Source organism: Tenrec ecaudatus, chromosome 11 (genome assembly GCF_050624435.1).
Source record: "Tenrec ecaudatus isolate mTenEca1 chromosome 11, mTenEca1.hap1, whole genome shotgun sequence".
Lineage (NCBI taxonomy): Eukaryota > Metazoa > Chordata > Mammalia > Afrosoricida > Tenrecidae > Tenrec > Tenrec ecaudatus.
The window spans coordinates 10,727,815-10,755,593 of NC_134540.1; the positions used below are offsets into that span (position 1 = coordinate 10,727,815).

Sequence of the window (27,779 nt, forward strand, 5' to 3'; positions counted from 1 at the left end):
AAATGCCCTTTGCCTCCTAGCTCTTCTATTTCCTTTGACTTTCCTCTTGTCCCACTATCATGCTCAGCCTTCATTTGGGTTACATTTCCCTTGATCACGCCCTACCAGGCCTCCTACACCCTCCTCACCACCGATTTGGATCACTTGTTCCCTTGTCCCTGGGTTTGTTAACACCACTTCCTTTCCCCTCACTTCCCCCTCTCCCGCATCCCCCCAGAACTGTCAGTCCTGTTGTTTTCTCCAGATTGTTCATCCAGCCTATCTTATTTAAACAGACCTGTGGAGATAATAACATGCACAAAAACAAGACAGCAAAACCAAGCAACAAAAGAAAACAAAACAACTAAAAGCCAATGACAAAAACACAACAACCAAAAGAGAAAAGCTTGTCGTTAGTTGAAGGACTGTTTGTTGGCCTTTGGGAGTGTTTTCTGGTTGAGTCTGATGGGGTGCCAAGCCCTGGCCCCAAACTCTATTTTTGGTATTCCCTGGGACCTTCGTTGCTCTGTTCTCCTTGCTGCTCTGTTGCACATCGTTAGTGTTTTGCCTCCGTGTGGTGGGATCAGATCAGGTGCAATTTCCACACTGTGTCTCCAGTGTTGTCCCCTGTAGGGCTGTGGGCCAATGAGGGATGTTGTGTCTCATAGTGGGCCCGGCCATATGGTCTCTGTGCATTGGCTGCTCAGAGTGGGATATCGCCCTCAGGGCTTGGTGGGCCCGGATGTGCTCCACTCTCTTCCTCCCCCTTCATTTGCTCAGTGTGCTCTGATCAGACATGCCCCTCTCCCTGAACTGCATCTTCAGTGCTGTCCTCTGAAGTAAATTCTTCTGTGGGGAAGGGCAGTTGTCCATGTAGTTGGGATGGGGCTGGGCCCTCATCTATCTTACTTTTTAAAAGGATTTTGGAGTTTTTTGTTTTTGTTGTTGGGATTTTCTTTAAGGTTAATTTTTGGTTTGTTTAGTTCCAAGTTTTAGAGAGTTTGTAGTCCTTTTATGAACGACTCAGAATCTTCTTAGTTCGACTAATTCCTCTGTTCCCCCCATTATGTTCTTGCTGTCGTTGGTGGAATATTATCTGAGGCTCCTTATTTTGAATCCTATGGTTTTGTTTCATTTTGTGTATTATTTAGGCAGGATGATGTCTTGACAATAATATCTTGTCTAATAATTTTAGGTTGCTGTCTGTGGTTGTTGATTCTCTGTCCAAAGAATTCCCTTTAGTAGTTTTTATAAGATTGGTCTGGTTTTTATAAATGCCTGTAGTATTTCCCTGTATGCGAATGATTTTATTTCTCCCTCATATTTGAGAGATAATTTTGCTCGCTGTAAGATTCTTGGTTGGCAGATTGTTTTCTTTCAAGTATTTTAATAGATGGATCCATTACTTTCTTGCTTGCATGATTGCCACAGAGAAATCTGAGCTTATTCTTATTGGCTCATCTTTGTATATTTTCTTTTCCCCCGTGTGGCTCTCTTTCCCTTTCTTTCATGTTGGAAACTTTGACTATGATATATAGGAGTGATTTTCTTTTGAATCAGTTCTGCTTGGAGTTCTCAGGGCTTCTTGGGTAGTTATTTTCTGTTGTCATGATGTTAGTGAAGTTCTCTTTTAATACTTCGACAATTTTCTCTGCTTAGTTTTCTTTTTTCATTCTGGGATGCTTATCAGATATAAATTGCTATTTTGATAGTATCCCATAGAATCCTTAGGTTTTTCCTCAACTTTGGGGTTTTTTTTTATAGTTTGATCATGTGTTTTGTATTTTCGTCTCAAGAGATCTGTCTATGAGAACACTGATTTGTATTTCCTTTATCTCAGTTCTTCTGTTTTATCCTTTCATTTCTAATTTGCTTTTTGAATTTCTATTTGGAGTTGATTTTTTTTAGTTGAATTATTCCTAGTTTTTCATTTGTTTTGTCAGATTGCTCTTGGAGTGCTTTCCTGAGTTCTTTCTTCTCCACAGTTTTTTTTTTTTTTTCTGTCTTTCTCTCAATGTTTTCCCTCCTTTCATGTAAAGCAGATGAAGAGCATTCTCCTAAATGTCCTCATAGGAAGATCAAAGCTATCTCTTCTTCCAAGACCTCCTCTGTACCCACATCTGTGTGTGCGCTGCTCAGTTGTGCCAGTTTTTGTTTTCACATGTGCACAGAGGTTGACTGCTGCTCCTGTGACGTGTTTTTATATTTGTCTCTGAAACAAACAGCAATCCCCACACACCTGTTGCAGATCCTGGAGAGTCCAGGGTGGCTAGGTCAGGGGACACAAACCTGTCCCAAGCTGGGACTGACAGCAGGAAACAGTTAGCTAGTGCTCCTGTCAAGATCCCAGTCTTGAGGAGAGCTCCCGGGCTTCCAGTGAGTGCAGGCTAATGACCAACACAGCCGACAAACAGAGGGATAGCTTATCCAAGACATTGCCCGCTCACTGCCTGAGCTGGATCTGCTGATAACGGACACCAGGGTCTATTTCAATTTCTCCCTTTTGAGTGGGTGGACTGGCGGGTGATATCTCTTTGGCCCCCGGTCTGCAGAGATGAGGTTCAAACTCTTTTAGAGTAAACATCTGTGAGAGGTTTCTGTTCTTTCGGAGTGGGTTAGAACTCAGGTCTGAGTCTTCTCTGCTTCTTAAAAAGTTGTCTTGGAGGAGGGTTTTTACAGAGCTTCGGGCTCTGTTGCCACGTTTTCCCCTCTTGTTGGATGTCCTGAATGCAGAATGTCAGATGACATGGCAGCAAGCAGATATGCAACTCTTGTGATTCTTACGTTACGTGCAAAAATAGTCACGAGGGGTGCTCTGCCCTTCAGTGCAAGATGGAGTTTTTAAAAGAAAAATTATATGTTGAAACCGAAGGGTGGCATTTGGCAAATCAGTCAGCCCTCTCTATTTACCAGTGGGAGAATCATGAAATTACAGCAAACCCTAATCGTAAGAGTTGAGAGCATGGAAAATGGCTTACAAAGGTCTCCTCTTCATTCTTCTCATATTGATCTACATTGTAAATCGCCATCTCCCCTTCCCCCAACGGGCAGTACTAAACTGTTTAAAGTTCAAATTAATTTTACAACTTACAGAACTCAAATCTAATCTGAATAGCTTGGAATTTATGTATAACCCAAGGCTTTCAAATAAGCTACAGGGTGGGACACTGGATCGATTCCAGGCTTCTCAATCACTTGCTGATTTTCCACAGAATCACCAAATTTTTAAACTGCTGTTTCTATGGACAAGATAAAACAAAACCAATTTTACATTGAAAATCATTAGCATATGTATTTTCCTCTTGAAGTACACATTCTCAATTTTAAGAGAATAAAGACGTTAAGCTACCCCAAAATACTAGGTTTTATCACTTACATGGTGTCATACTTCAAAAGGCGCCATAGTTGGGGCAAGTTTAGTTTGTTAAAAACTATTTCTGGCTAATAGTGACTACTTTCTTATTCAGCCCTTCACAGATATTTAACCGTTAACAGTATAGGCCGATATCTTCATTAAAAAAATAATTTTATTGGGGCTTGTACAACTCTTATCACAATCCATACTTATATCCATTATGTCAAGCACATTTGTACATTTGTTGCCATCATCATTCTCAAAACATTTGCTTTCTACTTGAGCCCTTGATATCAGCTCATTCCCCCCCCCAAGAACCTTGATAATTTACATTTTGTTATGTCTTACATTGTCTGACATCACCCTTCACCCACTTCTCTGTTGTCCATCCCCCAGGGAGTTATAAGTAGATCCTTGTGATCCATTCCCCCTTTCTACGCCACCTTTCCTCCACCCTCCAGGCATCGCCACTCTCACCACTGGTCCTACAGGAGTCATCTGTCCTGAATTCCCTGTTTCCAGTTCCTATCTGTACCAGTGTGCATCCTCTGGTCTAGCCGGATTTGTAAGGTCGAATTGGGATCATGATAGTGGAAGCATTTAGGAATTAGAGGAAAGTTGTATGTTTCATCGTTGCTACATTGCACCCTGACTGGCTTGCCTCCTCCCGAGGACCCTTGTGTTAAGGGTATGTCCAGTTGCCTATAGATGGGCTTTGGGTCTCCAATCTGCACTCTCCCTTATTCACAATGCAATTTTTTGTTCGATGGCTGATACCTGATCCCATCCACACCTCAGGATCACACAGGCTGTTGTACTTCTTTCATGTGGACTTTGTTGCTTCTGGGCTAGATGGCCACTTGTTTATCTTCAAGCCGGGAACCATCAGCTTTCTTCACATTTGCTTATTCACCTGCTTTGTCTTCAGTGATTGTGTCAGGAAGGTGAGCATCATGGAATGCCAGTTTAATACAACAAAGTATTATTGCATTGAGGGAGTACTTGAGTGGAGGCCCAATGTCTTATCTGCTACCTTAATCCTAAACCTATAAATATATGCATAGATCTATTTCCCCATCTTCATATATATATACATATGTATATATGTCTTTATTTAGCCCTCTATAAATGCCCTTTGCCTCCTAGCTCTTTGCTATTTCATTTTACTTTCCTCTTGTCCCACCATCACGCTCAGCCTGCATTTGAGGTTCAGTAATTCCTTACATTGCCCTTCATCAAGCCCTACCAGGCCTTATACCCTCCTCGCTACCAATTTTGGATCACTTGTTCCCTTGTCCCTGGGTTTGTTAACACCACTTCCTTTCAACCACCCCACCCCACCCCCAAACTATGGGTCCCATTTTTTTCTCCTCCAGGTTGTTCTTCCCACCTATCTTATCTAGATAGACCTGCAGAGAACATGCACAAAAACAAGACAGAGCCAAACAAAGCCACAAAAGAAAACAAGAAACCATGACCAAAAAAAGGCTGCTGAAAGCACAGTAAGCCAAGCACAAAAGGACAAGTTCAACATGAGTCTACTGAAGTAAGCTATAAAAAAAGGGAGGGGGGCACAGGGGAAAAGCTACTGTCCCGTGGCTTTCTGAAGGAGCTCGGGTGGTGCAGGTTACAAACTGGACTTCAACTGCACGAGTAGCATTTCAAACCCACCCACCACTCCTGATTCCGATGAGGCTTTCATTTGGGTCCCACACTTAGAACACAGGAAACTCACAGGGCTGACAGGCTTGGGATGAGTAGTCAGAATAAATCTGACGGCGGGATGGGGCCGCGGCGTTTTATTCTCCAGTAGAGCTTACACACCTTGCACATCACTTAGCCCAATGCCCAGCTATGCAATCCTCTTCCCAGCACTCCAATTAACATGCAGACCCAGTGGATTGCACATTTATTTCACAATGCAGTTTTACACAATGCTAAGAGCACTTTTCTTCATATTTTACAGGAGAGCTTAAAACAATATGGACTTTGAATCAATGGTCATCCCAGAACACAGCCAAATCTAACCTAAGAAGCATGACAAGTTGTTCAAAGTTTAAAGGCTTAATGGCAATAATCAAAGGAGGCAGAGTTGGGTTTACTTTACATAACTGACTGGAAAATACATTCAAAACACAGCCGGCACACTTTAATACGGCCTCATGCGCCCAGAGGGAGGGGGCGCCCGGTTGGGAGGGGTGATTGCTATGTCCAGATAATCCCCTATTTGGAACTTCTGTGACTGCAGGGTCATGGAGTCGTCGGTCCCCTTCCTGCCCGACATGGTGCTGCCAATCTCCTTGACTCTGAAAGACAGGAAGCAAACAGGTAACTGATCAGAAAGCAGGTAACATGTGATACCAACTGACAAAGCAAATAAAGAAGTAGATTTGCCCAATCACCGTCTTACAGCGCAGGTCAAAAGTGTGAAAGTGGTGCATTAAGCCAGTCTCTCTCTGAAAAGTGTTAAAAAGCACAGATGTCACCTTTCGGACTAAGGTGTGCCTGGCTCGAGTCACGGCATTTTCAGTGTCCTCAAATGCGTGTGAAAGCTGGACAGTGAAAAGGGGAGACCAAAGAGAAGAACTGAGGCCACTCCAGTATGGTATTCAGGAAGAATACCGATGATCCCACAGACTGCCAGAAGAACGGACAAGCCTGAAGGACTGTCAGAATGCGCCTTAGAAAAGCAAGGGTGCCGAGACTGCGCTCACATACTCTGGAAACCACTTGCTAGAAAAGAACATGTCTGATGACAGTGTCTCAGCAAAGGGGGGGGGGGGTCCCCTTTTTGTGAGGTGGAGTCACATAATGGCTGCTACCGGGCTCAAACATTACAATTGTGAGGATGGTGCCGAACCAGGCAGTTTTTGTCCTGCCGTGTATTTTGGGGTGGGGAGAGGATATGAACCTCCTTGTGGCAAACAGCTGCTGCCAGGAGTCAGAACTGACTCAGCACCTCACTTATTAAGCTAAACTAGATATTAGGATTAATCTTCTCTTCCCGACAGGGATTAACATGATTGTCCACACAAGTTTCACCATACCCCAAATAAAAAGAAACAGAAATTAAAGGCAGTCCCCAGGTGAATAAAGTCTGTCTGACTTGAGGAGAATGTGTACTTGGCTTTTAATGCTACCAAAGCAGTGACTCTACAGAGCTGGGAACTGCTTGCTCCCTAGGGTTTCAGTAGTGGTAAATCCTTAAGGGCACTTTCTGTTCAGTCAAGAGCTTAACCCACTAATGTGAAACACCTGTTCAGATTACAGCAACAGAGCTGCTGGTAACCTAGGACTGCCTACAAATTAAAAGGCACCTACCGATAGCCAGGTCTTTTCAGATCTGTAAAAACAATCGCAAAATTGAAGTGCGTGCCCTTCTTTCTAGCTTCTGGGTAAACTTCCTTTACTAAACTTGTCAGTTCCTTCAAGGTTGCATCCATCCTGAATAAAAACAAACAAAAAACATTTAATTAGCCAGCAATCATGTAGTAACGGATGTTGACATATAATGACTTACACAGTATTTAAATCATTCAACCCCCTGCACCGTGTCACCTCATTATCTGAAATTCTGAGGCATCAAGGCCGGATTCTTAGTGCTGACAGACTGAGAGCCTACGTGTACCTCTGTAGCTCTGGAAAAGTTCCCGTCCCCCAAGGTTGCGGGTTTTCTCAAGGTCCCAGTGCTTTCTCCAGGTGCGCTCCAACGGCTAGCCTTGGGGTGAGCAGCCATGCAATTAACCACGAAGCTACCAGGTGCTTCAAATAACGATCTCGTGGTTTCTAAACATGGACAGAGCAGTGGTGGCAAAGTGGGTTAAGCACTACACCTCTAACCATGAATGAAAAGCTCGGAAGAGATGAGGCTGTCTACTTCTACCAGAAGTTAGTCTCAGAAACCCACAGGTGCAGTTCGACCCTTAAGGCTGCTATGAGTCAGATGCACTGGTTTCCTTTATTTCATAGATGGAAGCTTGTGATGAAGTTGACAACAAATGGGAGTCCTATACAACATGAATTTTCCCTCAGTCTAAACAAAAGCACTAGCTCCTTCTACCCCCAGTAGTGGCTTCTTGTCCTGAAAATATTTATGTGAACTCAGAACCTACCTACCTAGTATAGCACTTTGAGATATATATATATGCAGCATTATTGTTTTCTTCCATGACAACTGGTTGGGAACTTCAAACAGTTTGATTGCCTTGCCTGCAGGGTTACCCTATGCTATGAAATGGTACAAGGATGCTAGACTCTGGTGAAGAACCAGCCTCCTAATTTACCTGGCCAAGCAGGGATTCAAACCTGAGCCCACTTGACTCAGTAGCCCATCTCCAAAGCCGCATCACAGCAGTGTTGTGCCAAGCGTAGTCAACAGTAAAATGACCCGTGTTCTCCTGCCATCAAAGCTTTCTAAACTCATTAGCCTTCCCCAAACATAAGGGAATAGATCTTAGGTAATGGAGGGGATCTGATCCATCCAAATGGGAGATCTCAAGAACAGACCATAGGCTTCCCTAGTGATGTCTCTCCTTTGACAGCAGCATGACCTCCTGCTAGAAAGCTCCAGAGTGCCCTCCCTGATGGTCTGGCCTATAGATTTAGGGCATGTCTAGAGAGCCCCACAACCATGAAAGCCAATTCTTCAATAAGTAATTCCCTCCTGTTTTTCTGGGTAAGCCTTGGCAAAGACTTTGGTATTGGAAATGGGCCCAGAGGAACAGACCTTAATGTTTTTGGAATTGGTTTTGGGTTTTCTGGAGTTGAATTGATTCTCTAACCTGACATTTAAATGCATGAGATGACCTGGGGCAGAACAAGCAAACACAAAAGTAACACAGATGTGTAGTACATCAAAAATGTACTTGATATAAGTATCAATTAAACAGAAGCCCACCATGAACTACTAGTCATGGGCTCTGAATGTCCTCAAGCCAAGTGTTCACACAAAGCACCCTTCAATGAATGGCAGGAAGTCTAAGTCTGCTTAAGGACTCTATTACAAGGTCAAAAAGTGACTCTGTAATCTTTCACTCAGCCTTCCCCATGGGGATGACCGTACAGCCATTTCACTAGTGTAGGCCGGTGTGCTAGAACTATGTCAGAGTAAAACCTTGTTCGTGTTGTTAGGTGCCCTCCGAGTGAGGTCCGACCCATAGCTACCCGATGCACAACAAAACACTGCAGTCCTGCACATTCTTCACAGTTGTTCCTATGCCTGACCCTGTTGCTGCAGCCACTACATCAATCATTTCATCGAAGGCCCTCCACTGTACCAAACAGAATGCCCTTCTCCAGGGACTGGTCGCCCCTGACATGTCCAACATATGTAGAACGAAATCTGGCCATGCTCGCCTCTAAGGAGCACTCTGGCCTTAGTTCTTACAATGCAGATTTTGGGGGGGGGGGTTTCTTTTGGCAGTCTATCGGGCTGGCATTCAATTTTCTCCCCCCAACCATAATTCAAAAGCATCCGTTCTTATTTGGTCTTCCTTCTTCCCATGCATATGAAACTGAAAATCGCATGCCTGTGTCAGGCACACCTAGTCCTCAAAGTCCTCTCTGCTTCTCAACATTCTAAAGAAGTCTTGTGCATATTTACTTAAAGCAATCTCCTCTGATCTGTTGACCGCTGCTTCCATGAGCACTGAATGTGGATCCAAGCAAGACAGAATCTCGGCAATTGCCACCTTTTCTCAGTTTATCATGATGTCATCACCTATTGGTACAGATGTGAGCCTTTGGTCTTCTTTACACTGAGTTGCAATCCAAGCTGAAGTATTCGACTGATTTTCATCAGCAAGGTTTCAAGTCTTCTTTGTTGGATGATCTTCAACAAAATTTTACTTTCAACTGACCATTGTGTGTGTGTGTTTGTGTGTGTGTGGGGGTGTCACCTTTCTTCGGAATTAGTACAAATATGGATTCTTGCAGTCAGTTGGCCAAGTAGCCATCTTCTCCATTTTCCTGGCATAAACCAGTGCTCCCAGTGCTTCATTGACTTGTTGAAGCATTTCAGTGGGTTTGCCGGCAACTCCTGGAGCCTTGTTCCCGGCTTCTGCTTTCAGCACTGCCTGAGGGTCTTCCTTCAAGCACTACTGGTTCTCGCTCAGATGGTACCTCCTGAAATGCCTACACCCAGAGCCACTGCGGCGATGCCGCCCTCACGCAGGGCTTCCCGGCGGTCGAGCTTTACCAGAGCAGCCAGCCCCGTCTTTTCCCGCCGAGCGGCCGGCAAGCAGCCCCCAACGTCTCCCCCGCAGGCAGGGGGTTGGGCTCTCACCAAGTGTAGATCTGCAGCTCGCTGGACGGCACGTTTCCGCGGGAGAACTCGTCCATTCGGTGGTGGCGGCCGTTATTGGTGGTGAAGACCCGCAGCAGCAGCGGGCACGTCTGGGAGGGGCGGAGAGGACACAAGTTAAAGAAAGCGCTGCGAGCCCGCGCACCCGCAGGCCGCCCGGCGCACCAGGCCGCCGCCGCCCGCCGCCCCGGCACCCGCTCCGCACCCCCGGTCCCGCCGGGCCCTCACCTTCTCCCGGTCGATCGGCTTCTCCGGTTCCTTCTTAATTTCCTCCTGGGTGACGCGCGACTCCACCGCCATCTTCCTCCTCCGGCCCGAGAGACGCTCGCTCTGAACTCCGACCTCCTCCGCCGCGAGCATGAGAACCAAGTCTCTCGCGAGGCGAAACGCGCGGGTTTTATAGCGGGCGCGGGGCGGGGCGGCCCCGGCGCGTGCGCACTGCACTGGTGGGCCGGGCGACGGGCTCCTGCGCGCCTGCGCGAAGTCTCCGGGCGGCCCGGAAGGCCGAGCCGCCCCCTGGAGGCCCCGCGGGGCTCTTCCGCACCAGCGTTTGGTTGCCTAGCAATGTTCTCTCTTGATTCATCACACAATCGATATAAACTGGCCTTTTCGCACCTAATCATGCAAATCTGGTAGACCCCCAAGCCCCTTAGAACATGACCGTCGGTACGTGTATGATCAATAGTCATTGAATCATCAATCGCTTCTCTTCGTTCTGATGAAGGTATAACGAATGGAGACAAATCCAAGCGATTGCTCCCCAGACAAACGCCAGAAGAGGAGGAGCAAAGCCCCGAAGAAAGGTCTTTGCATAAACGATGGTCAAACAAGTAGGGATCTGAACTGGGACGAAGGGGGTGGAACGGTACCATAATGGAGAAAAGATGGAAGCTGTCAAACATGTCCTCTTGCTCGGAAACACCATCAACGCCCACGGGAAGTCGCAGTTGGGAAGTCAAACAATGCATTGCTCTGGGCAAATCTGTAAAAGACCTCTCTAGTGTGTTAAAAAGCAAAGGTTGTACAAATGTGCTTGACCCAGTGGATGGATGGATGGATTGTGAAGAGTTGTATGAGTCCTCAATAAAATGATTTTTTTTTTAAAGTAAAGGTTTCACTTGAAGACTAAGGTGTCCCTGACCTTAGCCATGGTCTTTTTAATCGCTTCCAAAGCATGCCAAACTTGGACAATGATTAACGAAAGCCAGAAAAGAATTGATGCATTCGAAAATATTATGGACGTTCAGAAAAAGGGCAAATCGGTTTGGAGGAAGTACAACCAGAATGTTCCTTTGAGGCAAGGATGCTGAGACTCTCTCACTACTTTAGACATATTATCAGAAGCTACAGCTTCCTCACTCATAGAGTAAAATAATTCAGTAGGCATTTTAAAAATAAAGATATCAATTTATCAATAAATGCATACGGCACCCAAGTGTATTACAATCAAGAAAGTACATTAAAACCACAATAATTCATTTTAAACATAGTGTGCTCATCAAATTGGTAAAGTAAAACCAATGACAATACCAATCATTGATCCTCAGGTAAGACAGGTGGGAACTCTCATACGGTATTGGGTCTATTGGGTTGATACCTTTCTTTAGGCACTCTTTATATACTTATGGTACTAGTTTTAGCCAATCATATGTGAAGAGCAATTTAGGATTATTTAGAAAAGTTAAAGATATACACATTTTAAATCTATCTGTATTTAACTGTGGTGATAAAGGGTGTGTGTGTGTATTTGACTGGTCCTGATTTGCAGAGCTTTGGCACTTTTGATGTATAGCCATCCCTCACGATGAGAGCTGAGAAAATGTAACCCCCTCCAGGAGGAGATCTGTTATATGCAGCTGCTGGGATAAAAGGGAGTTTCCTGGGGGCATGGCCTGCTTCCACTGGTTTGTGGAGACACTGGCAAAGCTCTCTGGCTTTTTTCTGGATCTAGATCCTGAGTCTGGCTTCTGGACCTTCGGACTTGAGCCAACAGCCTGCCATCTTGTATTTGTCAGCAGAAATGTAGTTCCTGCTTCATCCGATTCTTCTAGCCATCTCTCTGGCTGCCATTGAGTCAATTCCAATTCTTATTGGCTCAATAGGACAGAGTTGAACTGCCCCGAGGGTTTCTGAAGCTGCAAATCTTTACAGGAGCAGAAAATTTCATCTTTCTTCCTTGGAGCAGCTGTTGGGTTCGAACGGCTGACCTTACCATGAAACAGTCCACCTTGTCCTTCACACAGCATCCAGGCTTCTCTTCTAGCCATAGTGCTCCCATTTGTGGGTTATCATGAATGCTAACCTCTCCACCCGGGATTGTAATCGCATTTTGAAGGAAGTTGTGTGTTGTCTGAGACAGGTCAGGTATATTTTAAGTCTTCGCCTTCCTAGGGTGTGACTCAGGTCACCACCTTTGTTTCCTTTCAGGTAGAGAAATCTACAGAAAATCTCACCACCCTCAAAGCCATTCTTTTTGTGACATCTTCTTGCCAAAATGAGCATGCACAGAAACAATGAGATCTGCTTTGACTTGGGGGCCATTTCAATTCTGGCTTGTGGACCCTGCAGATGGCTAGCCTCTGCTTGACTTCTGAGTCTTGAGTTGTACCCTATCACCAGCTGAGACAGTTTTTGAATAAAAAAAGATATTCCAGATAAACATCTGAACTTCAGATTTGGGCCTTACCAGCACCTATAACCACATGAATCATTTATGCAACATTTGATGAGTTCTGTAAGACATTGCACAGAACTGCAGAACCCTGGGAGTGGTGGTTGAGATCGGGGATGATGGAGTGGTATGGCATTTGGAAACGTTGGACATTTGGAACATGGTAAATCCCCACCTCATTGGGACTAGTCATATTAATTTCTCTGAAGGAAATTATTTTACATCATCCCTTGAAAGTGTGAGTCAGGAGAAGCCACCAAGATAATATCTGACCTAAGACTTGCCCACCCCTACCACCACATGAACATTTCCTTGAGAGAACCGTCGCTGTATCTATACATTTTATAAAAGTGTCACTGCTTTTATTTCTCCAGAGCACCCATCCCAAGACAATACCATAGAGAAAATCTTGTTCAAGTGGCTCGAGAGACATTCATTACAAGAATGTTCTTAGCAGTATTGTTCATAAGAACATAAAGCTGGAAGCAACCAAAGCGACCATCAACAATTGTTAGGTGTTGTCAACTTGATGAGCCAGGTGCAGGACCCAGGCCCGGTAAGAAGTAATCAATTTCACCACAATGTTCACTTATATTGGAAGCACCCCTCACTCCCGAGGCTGAGATCTGAGTAAGTGTGTGGCTGTCCACCTTAATCTTATCTCATAGTGGAGGGTACAACTGATTGATTATAAGTACATTTTGTTAGGTCGGGTAAATGGAAGACTAACAGTTCTTAACTGGCAAACCACTGAGAATTCAGACCTGTGCACATCTCCTTAAACCAGACATAATCTCTAAATAAAGACTATCTTAATTTCTTCTTTCATGTCCTCAACCAATTTAACTGGATTAGCATTGCACCACATCTGTAGATTGCTTTGGGCAGTATTGGCATTCACATAGGACGTCTGTCGTCATGAGCGTGTAGATGTCTTGGTTTCTTGTGGTAGTGTTTGGTAGTTTTCTTCATGCAGTTCATTCCCCACCCCCACCCCCCCACCCCAGTGAGATTTATTCCTGAGTATTTCAGTCATTTGGGTGGATATTGTGAATGGTATTGTTTTCCTGGTTCTTTTTCAGAGTTCTCTTTATTAGCATAAAAAATAAACTTATTTCTGGACATTGATCTTGTACTATGTCACTTTGCTAAATCTTTCAATTCGTTCCAAGAATTTTCATGCAGTGTCATTGGGTTTCCATGTTAGGATCATACCCTCTGCCAACAGTGAGAATTGGACTCTTCCTTACCCATTTGGCTGCCTTTAATTTCCTTTTCTACTCTTACAGCTCTGGCTAAGACTGTCCGCACAAGAGAGACTGTAAAGGGCATCCTGTGTGGTTCTCATCCACTGGGGAATGCTTTCAGATTTTCTCCATTGAGTGTAATCACGACCATTGGTTTTGCCTACACGCCCTTAATTATGTAGAGGAGGATCCCTTCGACTCCTATCTCGGCGAGTGCTTTCATCAGGACCAGGTGTTGTGTGTTCCTTTGCTTCAGTTATGCTGTGGATTAAATCAACTGCTTTTCTAATGTTGAATCATCCTTGTGTTCTTGGTGTTGTTCTCATTTGGTCATGATGTATTATTTTTTAGTATGTTGTTGGAATCTATTAGTCAGGATTTTGTTGAGAATTTTTGCACCTATGCTCATGAGGGATATGGATAAGAAGCTGCTTCTTTGAAAAGATGAGTAGAGGGGGGGAGGATGGGGGAGGGAGGGAAAAAAGAGGTGCTGATACCAAGGCCTTAAGTAGAAAGAAAATGGTTTGAAAATGATGAAAATGAAAAAAAAATGATGATGAAACATATGTACAAATGTGCTTAATACAATTCATATATGGATTGTTATAAGAGCTGTAAGAGCCCCCAATAAAATGATTTATATAAAAAGATGAATAAAATTGATAGACTATTGGCAGATTTAGGAAGAGCCTTGGTAGCTTAGTGGCTATGCATTTGACTGCTAACTCAAAGGTCAGCAGTTCAAAACCACCAGCTGCTCCATGGAAGAAAGATGAGGCTTTCTACTTCCATAAAGAGTTACAGTCTCAGAAACCCACAGGCATAGTTCTACCCTCATAGGCTTGCTATCAGTCAGCACCAACTCAATGGCTGTGAGTTTGGCTTGGGATTGGCAAGTCCAACAAAGAAAATGAAGGAGTATATTCAAATAGCAGGAATAACAAAGAGTAAAGCCTGGAAAACTTTCAAATTCATTTTCTGAAGTAAGCACAACCCTGATAGCAAAACCAGGTAAAGACATCATTAAAAAAGAACATTACAGACCAGTGTCCATTACCTTTCTATTTTATGTGTAGATGAATAATCATTATAATTTATCAATAACAAAATATTTACAAACTGAATGAATTAAATAAATGATTCTGTGTCTATGATATAAAATATTATGCATGCATTAAAATTCTTTTTTTCTTTTTTTCTTTTTATATTTTTATTGTAGTCTGGCTGAAAGATTGTAAAACAAATTTGTTTTCCATTCAACAATTCGCATACATTTTTGTTTCATGATATTGGGCCCAATCCCTTCAATGTAACAGCTTTTTTTCTCTTTTTTTAAAAAAACATTTTATTAGGGGCTCAGCATTAAAATTCTTATTAAATTATTTTAATTATGTGAAAAAGAACTTATTATAAATATCAAATGAAAGTATGCCTCCCAGAGAAGAAAATACTAAAACAATATACCTCAAAATGTTCATGGTTCTGAACTCTAGATTGTAGGATTATGTTTGTCTTTTAATTCAATCTTTCCATGAACTTTCGGAAGCCATATATATATAAATATATATAAATACATATATGATGAAATATTTTTCAACAGTAAACATAAACGAGGCCCTGCTGCATGGCATGCTACAACATGAATTAACCTTGCAAGCATGATGCGAAGTAAAACGATCCTGACACAAAACAACAGGTATCGGATGATCCCAGTTGGATGAAGCATCTAAAATTCAGACAGAAGCTACCAGTGCTACAGGGCTGGGAGTTAGAGGGATGGGGACTTAAGGCAGCCGAGTTCCTGTTTGGAAATAAATCATTGTAATGGTTGCACAAGATGGTGAATACAATTATGTCACTGAGTTGTACCCTTAAAAGTAGTTATGTATATTTTACCACAATAAATTTTTTAAAAATGATATTTAAATTCCTCATCAGATCTATGGTTTGAAGATTAAATCTTTTTCAAACTCTCAGAGTATACAAAGGCAGCCACATGAGGCCACTCTACACCACCAGTCAAAAGGAAACCACTGAGACTGCTTGAAGTGATGACAAAGGGGAGATTTCGTTTCTTAGCTACAAGCCCTGGTTTTAAAACGTTCCAAACAACCAGCTCTTGCCAACCCAGAGTTTCTCAATACTGCGAGACGATAGAATCGCAGCTATATTTTAGGGTAGTTCGAGATGCCGTGAGAGAGCCCTAATTTTTAAACGTTTCATTACTATACCTCTGTGGGCTTCAGAAAGTGAATGCATTCTTCCTTTTTTTCCTCTTTAGACTTTACACACAAGTGAGCATTTCAAAATGGTGAGTTTCAGAGAGAAGTTTTAACGCACCAGCAGCTAGAAATTGTCCTAACGCGAGTTGTGAACAGTTTGAAGGGCATGAGTGTGCCACCTATCAAGGAGGGTCGCAGCTTATTTGTTTAGGAATGTGAAGGAAAGTCAAAAGCTATTGCAACTAGAGTGACAGTTCATGAACTAGTGGTTTGTGAGTAGTTTTAACCCACTGCTGAAATATGAATGCAATAGCAAGTGGAGCCCCATGTTTACAAAATGCCTTCCTAAGTTCTGGTGCCAAATTTGCAAAAGGGAAATTAAGTATCACAACAGGTCATTTATCATGGGTTATAAAATGAATGATAAACAACCACAAAAGAAAAATTGCAGTAAACATTAACAAATGTGCTCAAAGACATAAGTTAAAAATGTTAATTATAGAATTTTCCATAATGACTAGAAATTGGAAACCATCCAAATAATTTAAATAATGCTTCATCTGATATAATAGACAACTAGTCACTACAAAGAATTGCAGGATATTTATTTAATTACTGACATGATTTAGATTTATAAATGGAAAATTTATAAATTAAAATAAAGCTTATAAGAATAAGTCAACTAGTGTTGCTATAAAATCATAGAAACCTTTATTAAACAAAGATATCAAAATATAAAGCTATTGTTTCTCAATATATCCTCTACCTAGTTCTATTTTAAACTGAAAGAATTAAAGAAAAAATGCAAGGCTCGAGTTACAATATTGAAAGATTCTTTGGGCAAATACTGAATAATGCAGGAAGCATCGAAAGCAGATGGCAAGAATACACAGTCATTGTAACAAAAAAAACCCAGTTGGCAGTCCACCATTGTAAGAGGTAGCACATGAGCAAAACCTAATGATGCTGAAGGAAGAAGTTCAAGCTGCACTGAAAGCATGAGCCAAAAACAAGGCTCCAAAAATAGATGAAACATCAATTGAAACATTTCCACTCGATGATGAAGTACTGGAAGCACTCACCTATCTATCCCAGAAAATTTGGAACACAGCTACGTGGCCAACTTACTGGAAGAGATCCATATTTGTACGCATTCCAAAGAAAGCTGACCCCACAGAATGCTCAAAATATAGAACAGTATTATTAATATCACATGGAAACAAAATTTTGCTGAAGATTGTCCTGTATCAGTTTCAGCAACACATTGACAGGGAGCTGCCAGAGGTTCCAGCCAGAATCAGAAGACCTGAAACAAGGGGCATCATTGCTGATGTCAGACGGATCTTAGCTGAAAGCAGAGACTCTCAGAAAGACAGCTCCTTGTGTTTTGTGGACTATGCCAAAACGTTTACCATATAGATCAGAACCCAGTGTTGAAAACCGTGAGAAGAATGGGAACTCCAGAACACTTGGTTGGGCTCATGCAGAACTTGTACATGGTTCAAGAGGCAATTGTTCAAAACAAACAAAGAATCAATAGCAGTGAGATGGTCTTCAAATATATAGTGATAGTTGGTGTCGTGAGTTACATGTGGGGCTGCTAACTGCAAGATCAGCAGTTCAACCCCACCTGTCACTCCTAAGGAGAAAGATGAGACTTTCTGTTTCTGCGAAATTTTACAGCCTCAGAAACCTACAGAAGCTTTCCCATTTTTGATGACTTCCAAGAATGGGAAGCCTGAAAAGACAAAGTCATGTGTTATAATAAAATGTGCCAACACTTAAAGTTAGAAAACCAAAAAGGATGGATATGTTCAGCATATCTGAAACCGAAAAAACTCAAGAAAAAGTGCAGGCCCTGAGATGCAATATTGAAATATTCTATTGAAAATATATGGAATAATGCAGGAATCATCAAACTGAGATGCAATATGAAATATTCTATTGAAAATATATGGAATAATGCAGGAATCATCAAACTGAGATGCAATATGAAATATTCTATTGAAAATATATGGAATAATGCAGGAATCATCAAACTGAGATGCAATATGAAATATTCTATTGAAAATATATGGAATAATGCAGGAATCATCAAACTGAGATGCAATATGAAATATTCTATTGAAAATATATGGAATAATGCAGGAATCATCAAACTGAGATGCAATATGAAATATTCTATTGAAAATATATGGAATAATGCAGGAATCATCAAACTGAGATGCAATATGAAATATTCTATTGAAAATATATGGAATAATGCAGGAATCATCAAACTGAGATGCAATATGAAATATTCTATTGAAAATATATGGAATAATGCAGGAATCATCAAACTGAGATGCAATATGAAATATTCTATTGAAAATATATGGAATAATGCAGGAATCATCAAAAGAAGATAGAGAGAATACTCAGAACCGCTTTGCCTAAAAGGAGCCAGCAACACGCCGCCATTGCAGGAGGTGGCACAGCATCAAGAACCACCGGTGCTCAAGGAAGAAGTGCAAGCTGCACTGAAACCATTAGTCACAGGTTTCAGCCAGTCACGTGCCTTAGTCAAAGCCTTTAGCCAAAAACCAGGCTCCAGGAATTGATGGAATACCAATTGAAACGTGTCAACAAGCTGATGACTGACTGGTGAAGCACTTACTTGTCTGTGTCAGGAACTTTGGAAGACAGCCACTTGGCCAACTGACAGGAAGCAATCCATATTTGTGCCCCTTCCCAAGAAAGATGACCAACAGAATGTCCAACCTATAGAACAACATCATTGGTATCATATGAAGAAAACTTTTGCTGGCTGCAAAACGACTGGCACCCTACATGACTGCAGCAGTACATTAATCAGGAGCTGCCAGAGGTTCAAGCCAGATTCAGAATAGGACACGGAACAAGGGATATCATTGCTGAAGGCAGATGGGTCTGGACCCAAAGGAGAGAATACTAGAAAGATGTTTTCTTGTGCTTATCCACTATGCCAAGGCATCGGACTGTGTGGATCATAACACATTATGGATAACCTTGAGAAAAACAGGAATTCCAGAAGACAGCACTGTGCTCTTGTGAAACCTTCTGCATGAATCAAGAGGCAGTTGTGTGAACTACTGCATGGTTTAAAGTCAACACATGTGTGCGTCAGGTTGTGTCCTCTCACCATACTTATTCAAACTGTATGCCGAGCAAATGATCAGAGAAGCTGGCTTAATGAAGAAGAACGTGACATCAGGAGTGGAGGAAGGCTTGTTAACAACCTGCAATATGCAGATGACACAGTCTTGCTTGCTGAAAGTGAGGGCCTGAGGCACTTAATGATCAAGATCAAGGATTGCAGCCGTCAATATGGATTATGATTCAATGTGAAGAAGACCAAAATCCTCACAACTGGGCCAATAGGTAACATCTTGATAAATGGAGAAAAGGTAGAAGTTGTCAAGGATTTTGTCTTGTATGGATCCACAATCCATGCTCATGGAAGAAGTAGTCAAGAAATCAAAAGACATTGTATTGGGCAAATCTGCTGTTCAGGCCCTCTTTTGATGTATTACAATGCAAGGATGTTACTTTGAGACCTAATTTGCTACCCAGCCTAAGTCATAGTATTTTGAATTGTCTCATATGCATGTGAAAATTGGGCACTGAATACAGAAGACTGAAGAAGAATTGATGCATTTGCATTATGGTGCTGATGAAGAATCTTGAAAGAACCATGGACTGCCAAAAGAACAAACAAAACTGTCTTGGACGAAGTCCAGCCAGGATGCTCCTTAGGGGCAAAGATAGCGAGAATTTGTTTCACGTGCTTTGGACATGGTTTCAGGTGAGACCAGTCCTTGGAGAAGGGCGTCATGTTTGGTAAAGCAGAGGGACGGTGAAAGAAGAGGAAGGCCCTGACAAGATCGACACGGTGGCTGCAACAAAGAGCTCAACATAAGAACAATTAGGAGGAGGGCACAGGGCTGTGTGGTGTTTCCGTCTGTTGTGTACGGGGTCACTATGAAGCAGAGCCCACTTGGTGGTACCTAACAACATTAATGACAATAACAACAACACCACACACACATATACAAGGGGATACACCACAAAACGGACTTTTTTTCAAAGCTCTGTATTTCAATTTGGTTACAAAACAACCTTATCACCTTCAAAGTACTCAACATTACACTGAATACATTTGTCAAATCTTCGGTTCCATTCTTGGAAACATTTTTCAAATTCATCTGTGTGGATGGCTGACAGCACTGTGTTAGACGGGGTTCTCTAGAGAGACAAAACCAGATTGCTAATAATTTTATAAATACATATATATTTATAAAGATAGATATATAACACAAGAAATGAACTATTCAATTATACACAGATAGATAGATATACAATACAAGAAATGAACAGTTAAATTATAAACAGTACAAATGGTTCAGTGCAACTCACTCCCAAGAGAGAGTTGTGAGACACTGGCAGTCCTTCCAGTCTTCAGGGCCGCCAGGTAGTCCTCTGTAGAGAGAGCTAGGCTATCCCGGCACAGGCAACAAACAGCAAGGCAGGTCACCAACTGTCAGCCAGATCACCAACAGTCAATCCCCAGCTCAAGAGATGTAAATTCCAATTGTATGGCAAAGGAGGTCTTAAAGGGACCTCAAATCACAGCGACACAGTTCACAGGTAGTGAGGCTTGCAAATTGAGGCACAGAACAAGCAAGGCAGCCCACACAGGTCCAATGATAAAAGAGCGAGAGACAAGAAAGGCGAGGCTCGTCCAGCCATTTATCTCTCCGCCCTTCAATTAATTTCACATGTGTGTATTGGCCAGGCTGGCACAATAAACAAACTACCTCAAACACCTCCCTCGTTTTTTTTTCACCTCTTCTACTTCATTGAATTGCTGTTCTTTCATGTCCCTCTGCATTCGGGGAAACAAAAAGAAGTTGCACGGAGCAAAGTCAGGGGTTTGGGCAAGAGAGGCATGCTGTATTTTGCCCAAAACTGGTGAACTGAGATGGCTGCAAGAGCAGGTACTTTGTCGTGGTGGCAAAACCAGTCACCCATCTGCCACAATTCAGGGTCTTGATTTTTTTTTTTGCACACTGTTCTCCAATCTTTTCAGAACCTTTAAATAGAATGTTTGACCGGAGGAAATGAACTCCAAATGCACTACCAGAGGACTTATAAGTCCATTTTGGGACTTGTAATTTGGGAAGTTTAATCTATTTAGGATATTGATGATGTCCAGAACAAGGATTTGCATCAATCGACATTTCACTTTTTTTTAAATGAGAAATCCACTTGTACACTTGAGTTTATCCTACAGTGCTGTCCTTGTAAGCTGTGTTCAATGTCACAACAGTTTCTTTGACATTTTTCCCTGAGCAGGAACCAAATTTTCATAGCCACATGCTGTTGTCTTCAATTGGCCATCACAAAAAACGAGGTTTGAGCAAAATTGCTTTTACGAAAAAACTCACTGTGATCAGAGAGAATCGTCCCAGGCAACACCACTGGGTGCATTAATTCAGAGCCAGTTGCTCGATGCTTGCCTAGCCAGAAAAATGCGTACTACCAAAGCTCTGCTCTCCCCAGCACAATTTCAGGTCTAGGGGGGAGGTACCCCCTTGTGGATATATTTAATGTTTAAAGTGATAACAATAGATTTGTCAAGTGCTAGATGGTCATTGTCATTAACATGCACATTGTTAGTCTCTGACCTGAGGCGACAGCAGGGCTTCTTGAACATTTTCACTGGTGACCCCTTTTCTTCTGAGAAATTGGCAACACCGGCAAGCACTGCCAGAAGCAGCCCAGACTCATTATGCATTAGGTTCTGAATTAATTTTTGATTCTACTGTGTTCAGAAATCTTTTCCTGTTGCCAAATTTCCACAAACTCCACACTCAATTATGCAACCTCCTATGGGGTATCCATCCACAGTTTAAGAAACGTTGGGCTATAGCACCCCTCGCTCCTGGGGAATAAGTCTGATGCTCCAGTGCTGACTCCTGCTCACAGGACCCCATTGAACAGAATAGAACTGTCCGCGTGGGTTTCTGAGGTTGGATATCTTTAGGGACGCAGACGGCTTCATCTTCTTGCCTGGGAGAGGCTGGTAGGTTGGAACCATTGACCTTGAAGTTATCAACCCAACATGGAAAAGTACTGGTTAATTCTTTTAAATTGGGCCCAGAAATTCCCTTTATATCCATGGAGTAGGGAAAGCCTTTTAAATTATGGCTCAAAGTCCAACTTCTATACAAAACAGAAACGAAACCAAACCCACCATAAAGCAATAAAAACTAAACACCAAGGGGGAAAATGGAAATTACCCTGGAAACAGAACTACTGCATTTTCATGCAAATAATGTATCTGTTACACGTTTTCCAAACCATGCAAGCTCATACAGTATTTTCATAAGCGTCTTATGTTTACCACCAACATACAGACTTTTAAAAATGTGCCACTGACTTCTATTTCAACTCTCCCCACCCCCATAGCCAATGGGGATTTAAGGTTCCCGGCATGGAATGGATCTCATGGAGATGTCACGGAAGGTAGGTATTTTCCTAACCGAAGTGCAACCAATGGTGAATGGAATGGGCTCTGGGTGGCAATGGGATGACGGTGAAACCAGAGTATGGAACCGAAGAAATTAGGAAGAAATTGTCCTAGACCTGAAACTATAAGAATAAGATGTTGTTTATATTGATTGCTTTTGTAAATCTTAGTTTGAAACATAATTTTTTATATCTTTGAAATCATCTAATAAAAATCACCATGTTAGTCTGGGTAGACTAGAGAAACAAACCCATGGACACACATAGGTGTATAAGAAAGAGATTTATATACAAGAGCAATTGAACAGGGCAATGAATGTACAGATGTGCTTTACACAATTGATGTATGTGTGGATTGTGATAGGAGTTATATGAGCCTCTAATAAAATGTTTAAAAAACAACAAAAAAACCCAAAAGGAGTCAATAATGTTATAGAAAAAAAAGAGCAATTGAACATTGAGAAAATATCCCAGCCCAGTCCAGATCAAGTCCATAAGTCTGATATTAGCACATATGTCCGATATAAATCTATAAAGTCCTCTTCAGACTCACAAAACACAAGCAATGACGCCTAATGCAGAAGATCACAAGCCAGTGGGTGGAAAGTTTTTGGATTCAGTGTCATTGGAAACATCTCAACGCTGGCAGGGGTCTCTCTGTGGCTTCTCCAGCTTCCGAGGTCTGGTTGTGTCCATGTGGCTTGTCTTCTGCAATGTCTCCCAGGGAGTAGCAGAGAGAGAGAGGTGTCTTCTGCTTCCAAGGAGGAAGTCCCAGATTTCCCAGAATTCTCAGGAGAAGGCCATGACTACAGAAGTCTCATTGGCTATCTCCAGATTGACAGCCTAGACTCCACCCCATACATCCTTAATCCTCAAATTGACACCAGATTAGGAGACTACCACAGTCACCAAAATAAATTGTTTTCATCTTAAAATAGGCCATTTTAGTTTATTCATTGTTATTTATTTATTTTTAATCATTTTATTAGGGGCTCATACAACTCTTATCACAATCCATACATACATCAATTGTGTAAAGCACATTTGTATATTCATTGCCCTCATCATTCTCAAAACATTTGCTCTCCACCTAAGCCCCTAGCCTCAGCTCCTCATTTTCCCCCTCCATCCCCACTCCCCACTGCCCCATGAACCCTTGATAATTTATAAATTACTATTTTGTTATATCTTTCCCTGTCTTATGTCTCCCTTCACCCACTTTTCTGTTGTCCATCCCCCAGGAAGGAGCTCACATGTAGATCTTGTAATCGATTCCCCCTTTCCAATCCACCATTCCTCTACCCTCCCAGTATAACCACTCACACCACTGGTCCTGAAGGGATCATCCGCCCTTGATTCCCTGTGTTTCCAGTTCCTATCTGTACAAGTGTACATCCTCTGGTCTAGCCAGACTTGCAAGGTAGATTTGTGATTATGATAGGGGGGAGGAGGAAGCATTTAAGAACTAGAGGAAAGTTATATGTTTCATCGTTGCTACATTGCACCCTGACTGGCTCATCTACTCCCCGAGACCCTTCTGTAAGGGATGTCTAGTGGCCTACAAATGGGCTTTGGGTCTCCAGTCTGCGCTTCCCCACTCATTCACTATGATATGATTTTTCTGTTCTGATGATGCCTGATACCTGATCCCTTCAACACCTCGTGATCTCACAGGCTGGTGTACTTCTTCCATGTGGGCTTTGTTGCTTCTTAGCTAGATGGCCACTTGTTTACCTTCAAGCTTTTAAGACCCCAGACGCTATATCTTTTGATAGCCTGGCACCATCAACTTTCTTCACCACATTTGCTTATTCACCCGCTTTGTCTTCAGTGGTTGTGTCAGGAGGGTGAGCATCATAGAATGCCAATTTAATAGAAGAAAATATTCTTGCATTGAGGGAGTACTTGAGTGGAGGCCCAATGTCCTTCTGCTACCTTAATACTAAACCTATACATATATGCACATAGATCTATTTCCCCGTCGTCTGTTGCACCCCCTTAGTGTTTTGCCTTGGTGTGGCGGGATCAGATCAGGCGCAATTCCCACACTGTGTCTCCGGTGTTTTCCCCTGTAGGGCTGTGGGTCAGTGAGGGTATTCATTATTGTTATCATCATTATCTGGCACCCAGAACTTTCAAAGTCCAGTCTCTAGACAGTATCATAGCTGAGACATCTCAGAACTGCCTGCAGACACCCTCTGTGACATCTAAAATGATGTCATTGTTATCACTGCCCCTAGCACCTTTGTTTGATCTGCATATGAGTGAATGGATGAGTGAGCAACAAATTGGTCCTAAAGGCATTTGAAAAATAAATGTAAAACAAAGAATATTTTAGGTGGGCCTTGAAGTAGCCTTCTTCTAAAAGTAAGTTAGAAACCTCCCAAAACTTGATGCACGTTACAAATTTCATGTACACAGAACCTGCCATTGCTAAGGCAATGATGTCATCAGAACCCTAGAAATACAATGTTGACAACTACATTGACTCTAAGAGATTTCACTTTGATTCAGAATTTACTACAAAAGGTAGGATAGTTTCTTGCACAATGCTTAAAAGGGACAAGCAAGTGAAAATAGGAAGGAGGATAGATGTGTGAACATAAATGTTCATTGCACCACTTTTTATCACTATAACCAAGAGGTGGAAAGAGCCTAAATATCCATCAGCTTGTGAATGGATAAACAAACGCCATACACATATGCAATGAAATGTCAGGCAATCACTCAGCCGAATACTTTTAAGGACAAATTTGTCTGATTTCATCTATATGGAGATATGTAAACAAGCAAGTGTACAAAGAATAAAGTTCAGTGGTGTTTACCAGGGGTAGGCGTGAGGTAAGGGAAAAGGGGGAGCTATTCCAGAGGACCATTAAGCTTCTGATAAAGGTGATGAGACAAATTGGAAATAGATAGCAGTAATGGTTGAGTAATATGAGTGTTATCAATGACATTGATTTTTGATTAAATTAAATTTGAAGTATGAAAAAATGGTTTAAATGCTCTGTAACGAGTAAAGAAGCGTGATGAGAATCAAAGACACATAGAGACAATTAATCCCATGAACGAATGGAACATACAATGAAACTAACAGGAACATGAGTGTCCATTGTCCATGACCCTCAGACCAGAAGAGCTAGCTGATACCCGGCTGCCACTGCCAACTGCTTTGAAAGGGATGGCATTAGAAGGTTCCAGGTAGAGTGGAAACAAAATGTGGAATAAAACTCAAAATCACGAAAAAGACCAAACTGACTGGTCAAATAGAGATTGATGGAACCCCTGAGATTGTGGTCCTTAATTACACGTTAGGCCTGGAACTGACCTCACTCCCATGGCTCAATATTCTGCCAAACAACAGATGTCCATAAGGGGAGCAATAAAACTAGTGAGGTATGCACACCTTAGCGTAATCAATAATTTGATATTAAAAAGGACAGGATTTATCCAAGGGCAAAGTTCAGAAGGGTTAGGAAGGAAAGAGGAAACAGGAAATACTGGGAAGAAATGGGAAAAGTGCTATTACATTGTGGGATTGAAATTAATGTCCCCAAACAAATTGTGTATGAATTGCTGAGTGGAAAATCAATTAAATATGTCTGTAAACTTTCACCCAAATCGCAATAAAAAGTAAAAATGGCAATATGATTATATAATATGTGCCACACACACACACACACACACTTTTAAAAGTTTGTGAATCCAGGACCAGATGGTTTTACTGGGGAGCTACCAAGCATTTAGAGAACTATTTCCAATCTTACATGAACTATTTCAGAATATAGAAAATAATAATATACTACCAGACTCATTTTATCAAGCAAGTAAACCCTGATACCTAAGTGAGGCAAAGACATTACCAGAATTGTAAATTGTGCACCAATATCACTGATAGATGTAAACACAAAGATTTTCAACAAAATTCTAGCCAAAGAAGACAGATAGATACATAGATAGATCAAGTAAAATTCATACCAATTATGCAAGGATGGTTTAATATTAGAAAAATTATCAATGTAACCCACCACATGAAACAAAGAAGCACCGTATGACCTATATTAATCAAGGCAGAAAAAGCATTTGATAAAATTCAATATCCATTCTTGATTAAGAAAAAAAACTTAATAAAAATAGGGATAGAAAGGAAATTCCTCAACATACTAAAGGCCATAAAGGGAAACCAGTGACTAGCAGAGAATAGCTAATTTGGAGAAATAAAAAATATTTCTTCTTCTAATGGGAACCAGCCAGAGTTTCCCTTTCCCACCACTCTTATTTAATATAATCCTGTAAGTCTTGGCACAGAAGAAATAAAATTCTCTCCATTTGCAAATGACATAATCCTATATATTGAAAACCCCAAAGATTCATTTAGAAAATTGTTGCAACTAATTGAAAATTTTAGAAACGTTGCAGGCTATTGGGCTCCTGTATATTAAAAAGGATAACACCAAAGGAGAAATAAGAAGAATGATACCACTGAAAATACCTACCCCAAAGATAAAGTATTTAGGAATAAATCTTACCAGAGAAACAAAAGACATATGAAAAAAATTATAAAACAATCTGCAAGAAACCCAAAGAGAGACTTACACAATAGAATACTGTTCCATGGTCTTGGATAGGAAGACTTAATAGAGTGAAAATGTCATTCTTACAAAAAGCACTTTATAAATCCAATGCCATTCCAATCCAAATCTCAGCAGAATTCTTCAAATAAATGCAACATCTAATCAATTTTATATGAAAAGAAAAGATACACAGGATAAACAAAGTACAATTAAAATAAAAAACAAAATAAGGGGCCTTTCATGCTCAGATTTCAAAACCTATACAGCCATGGTAATCAAGACAGCTTGATATTGATACAAGGATAGACATTGTATAGACTAATGCATTAAAATTGAGAGCCCCCTGCAAAAAAATTGAGAACCCAAAATTACAAGCATGCATCTAGAGACACTTGATCTGTGATAAAGAACTAAAACACATAAAATGGGAAAGCAATAGACTTTTCAATAAATAGTGCTGGAAAAATTGGATCTCTAACTGCAAAAGAATGAAATAAGATGAGCTATAAGAAATCTAAAAAATATTAAAAGCATCCATTTTGGCATAGAAGAAACAAAAGTCTCTTTATTTACAGAGGATATAATCCCATATATAGAAAACTCATACTATTTGCCAAAATGAACTCAAAACTCATTAAAAACCTAAATGTAAACCATAGAACCACAAAGACCATCAATGAAAAAATAGGTACAAACTTAAGGGCCCTAATACAAAGCATTAACCCAGTACTAAACATAATGAAAAATACCCACACTATAGAATGCAAATAGAAGACTCGGGCCTTCTAGACATGTGACACTTATGTACACAAAAAGACTCCATAATAAGAGAACCCACAGATTGGGAAAAATATTGATCAATGATATATCAGATAGAGAAC

General features: G+C 41.5%; 1 protein-coding gene across 1 annotated transcript; it reads right to left on the reverse strand.

Annotated features, from left to right (window-relative positions):
* Positions 1 to 5,228: 5,228 nt before the first annotated feature.
* SAP18 (Sin3A associated protein 18) lies at positions 5,229 to 10,021 on the reverse strand. The gene is made up of 4 exons (XM_075562836.1): positions 9,864 to 10,021; positions 9,618 to 9,727; positions 6,656 to 6,778; positions 5,229 to 5,640 (listed from the first exon to the last, which is right to left on the reverse strand). Exons 1-4 carry the CDS (start codon positions 9,993 to 9,995, stop codon positions 5,484 to 5,486), a joined length of 522 nt encoding a protein of 173 aa, XP_075418951.1. The 5' UTR covers positions 9,996 to 10,021; the 3' UTR covers positions 5,229 to 5,483.
* Positions 10,022 to 27,779: the final 17,758 nt, after the last annotated feature.

Bases quoted from the DNA above. Each gene is read 5' to 3' on its own strand.
- SAP18 (XM_075562836.1), bottom strand. From the start codon at position 9,995: ATGCTCGCGGCGGAGGAGGTCGGAGTTCAGAGCGAGCGTCTCTCGGGC. The intron at 9,728-9,863 runs GTGAGGGCCCGG...CGCCCCTCCCAG, and splicing joins AGCCGATCGACCGGGAGAAG to ACGTGCCCGCTGCTGCTGCG. The intron at 5,641-6,655 runs GTAGGTGCCTTT...CCTGTCTTTCAG, and splicing joins CTGAAAAGACCTGGCTATCG to AGTCAAGGAGATTGGCAGCA.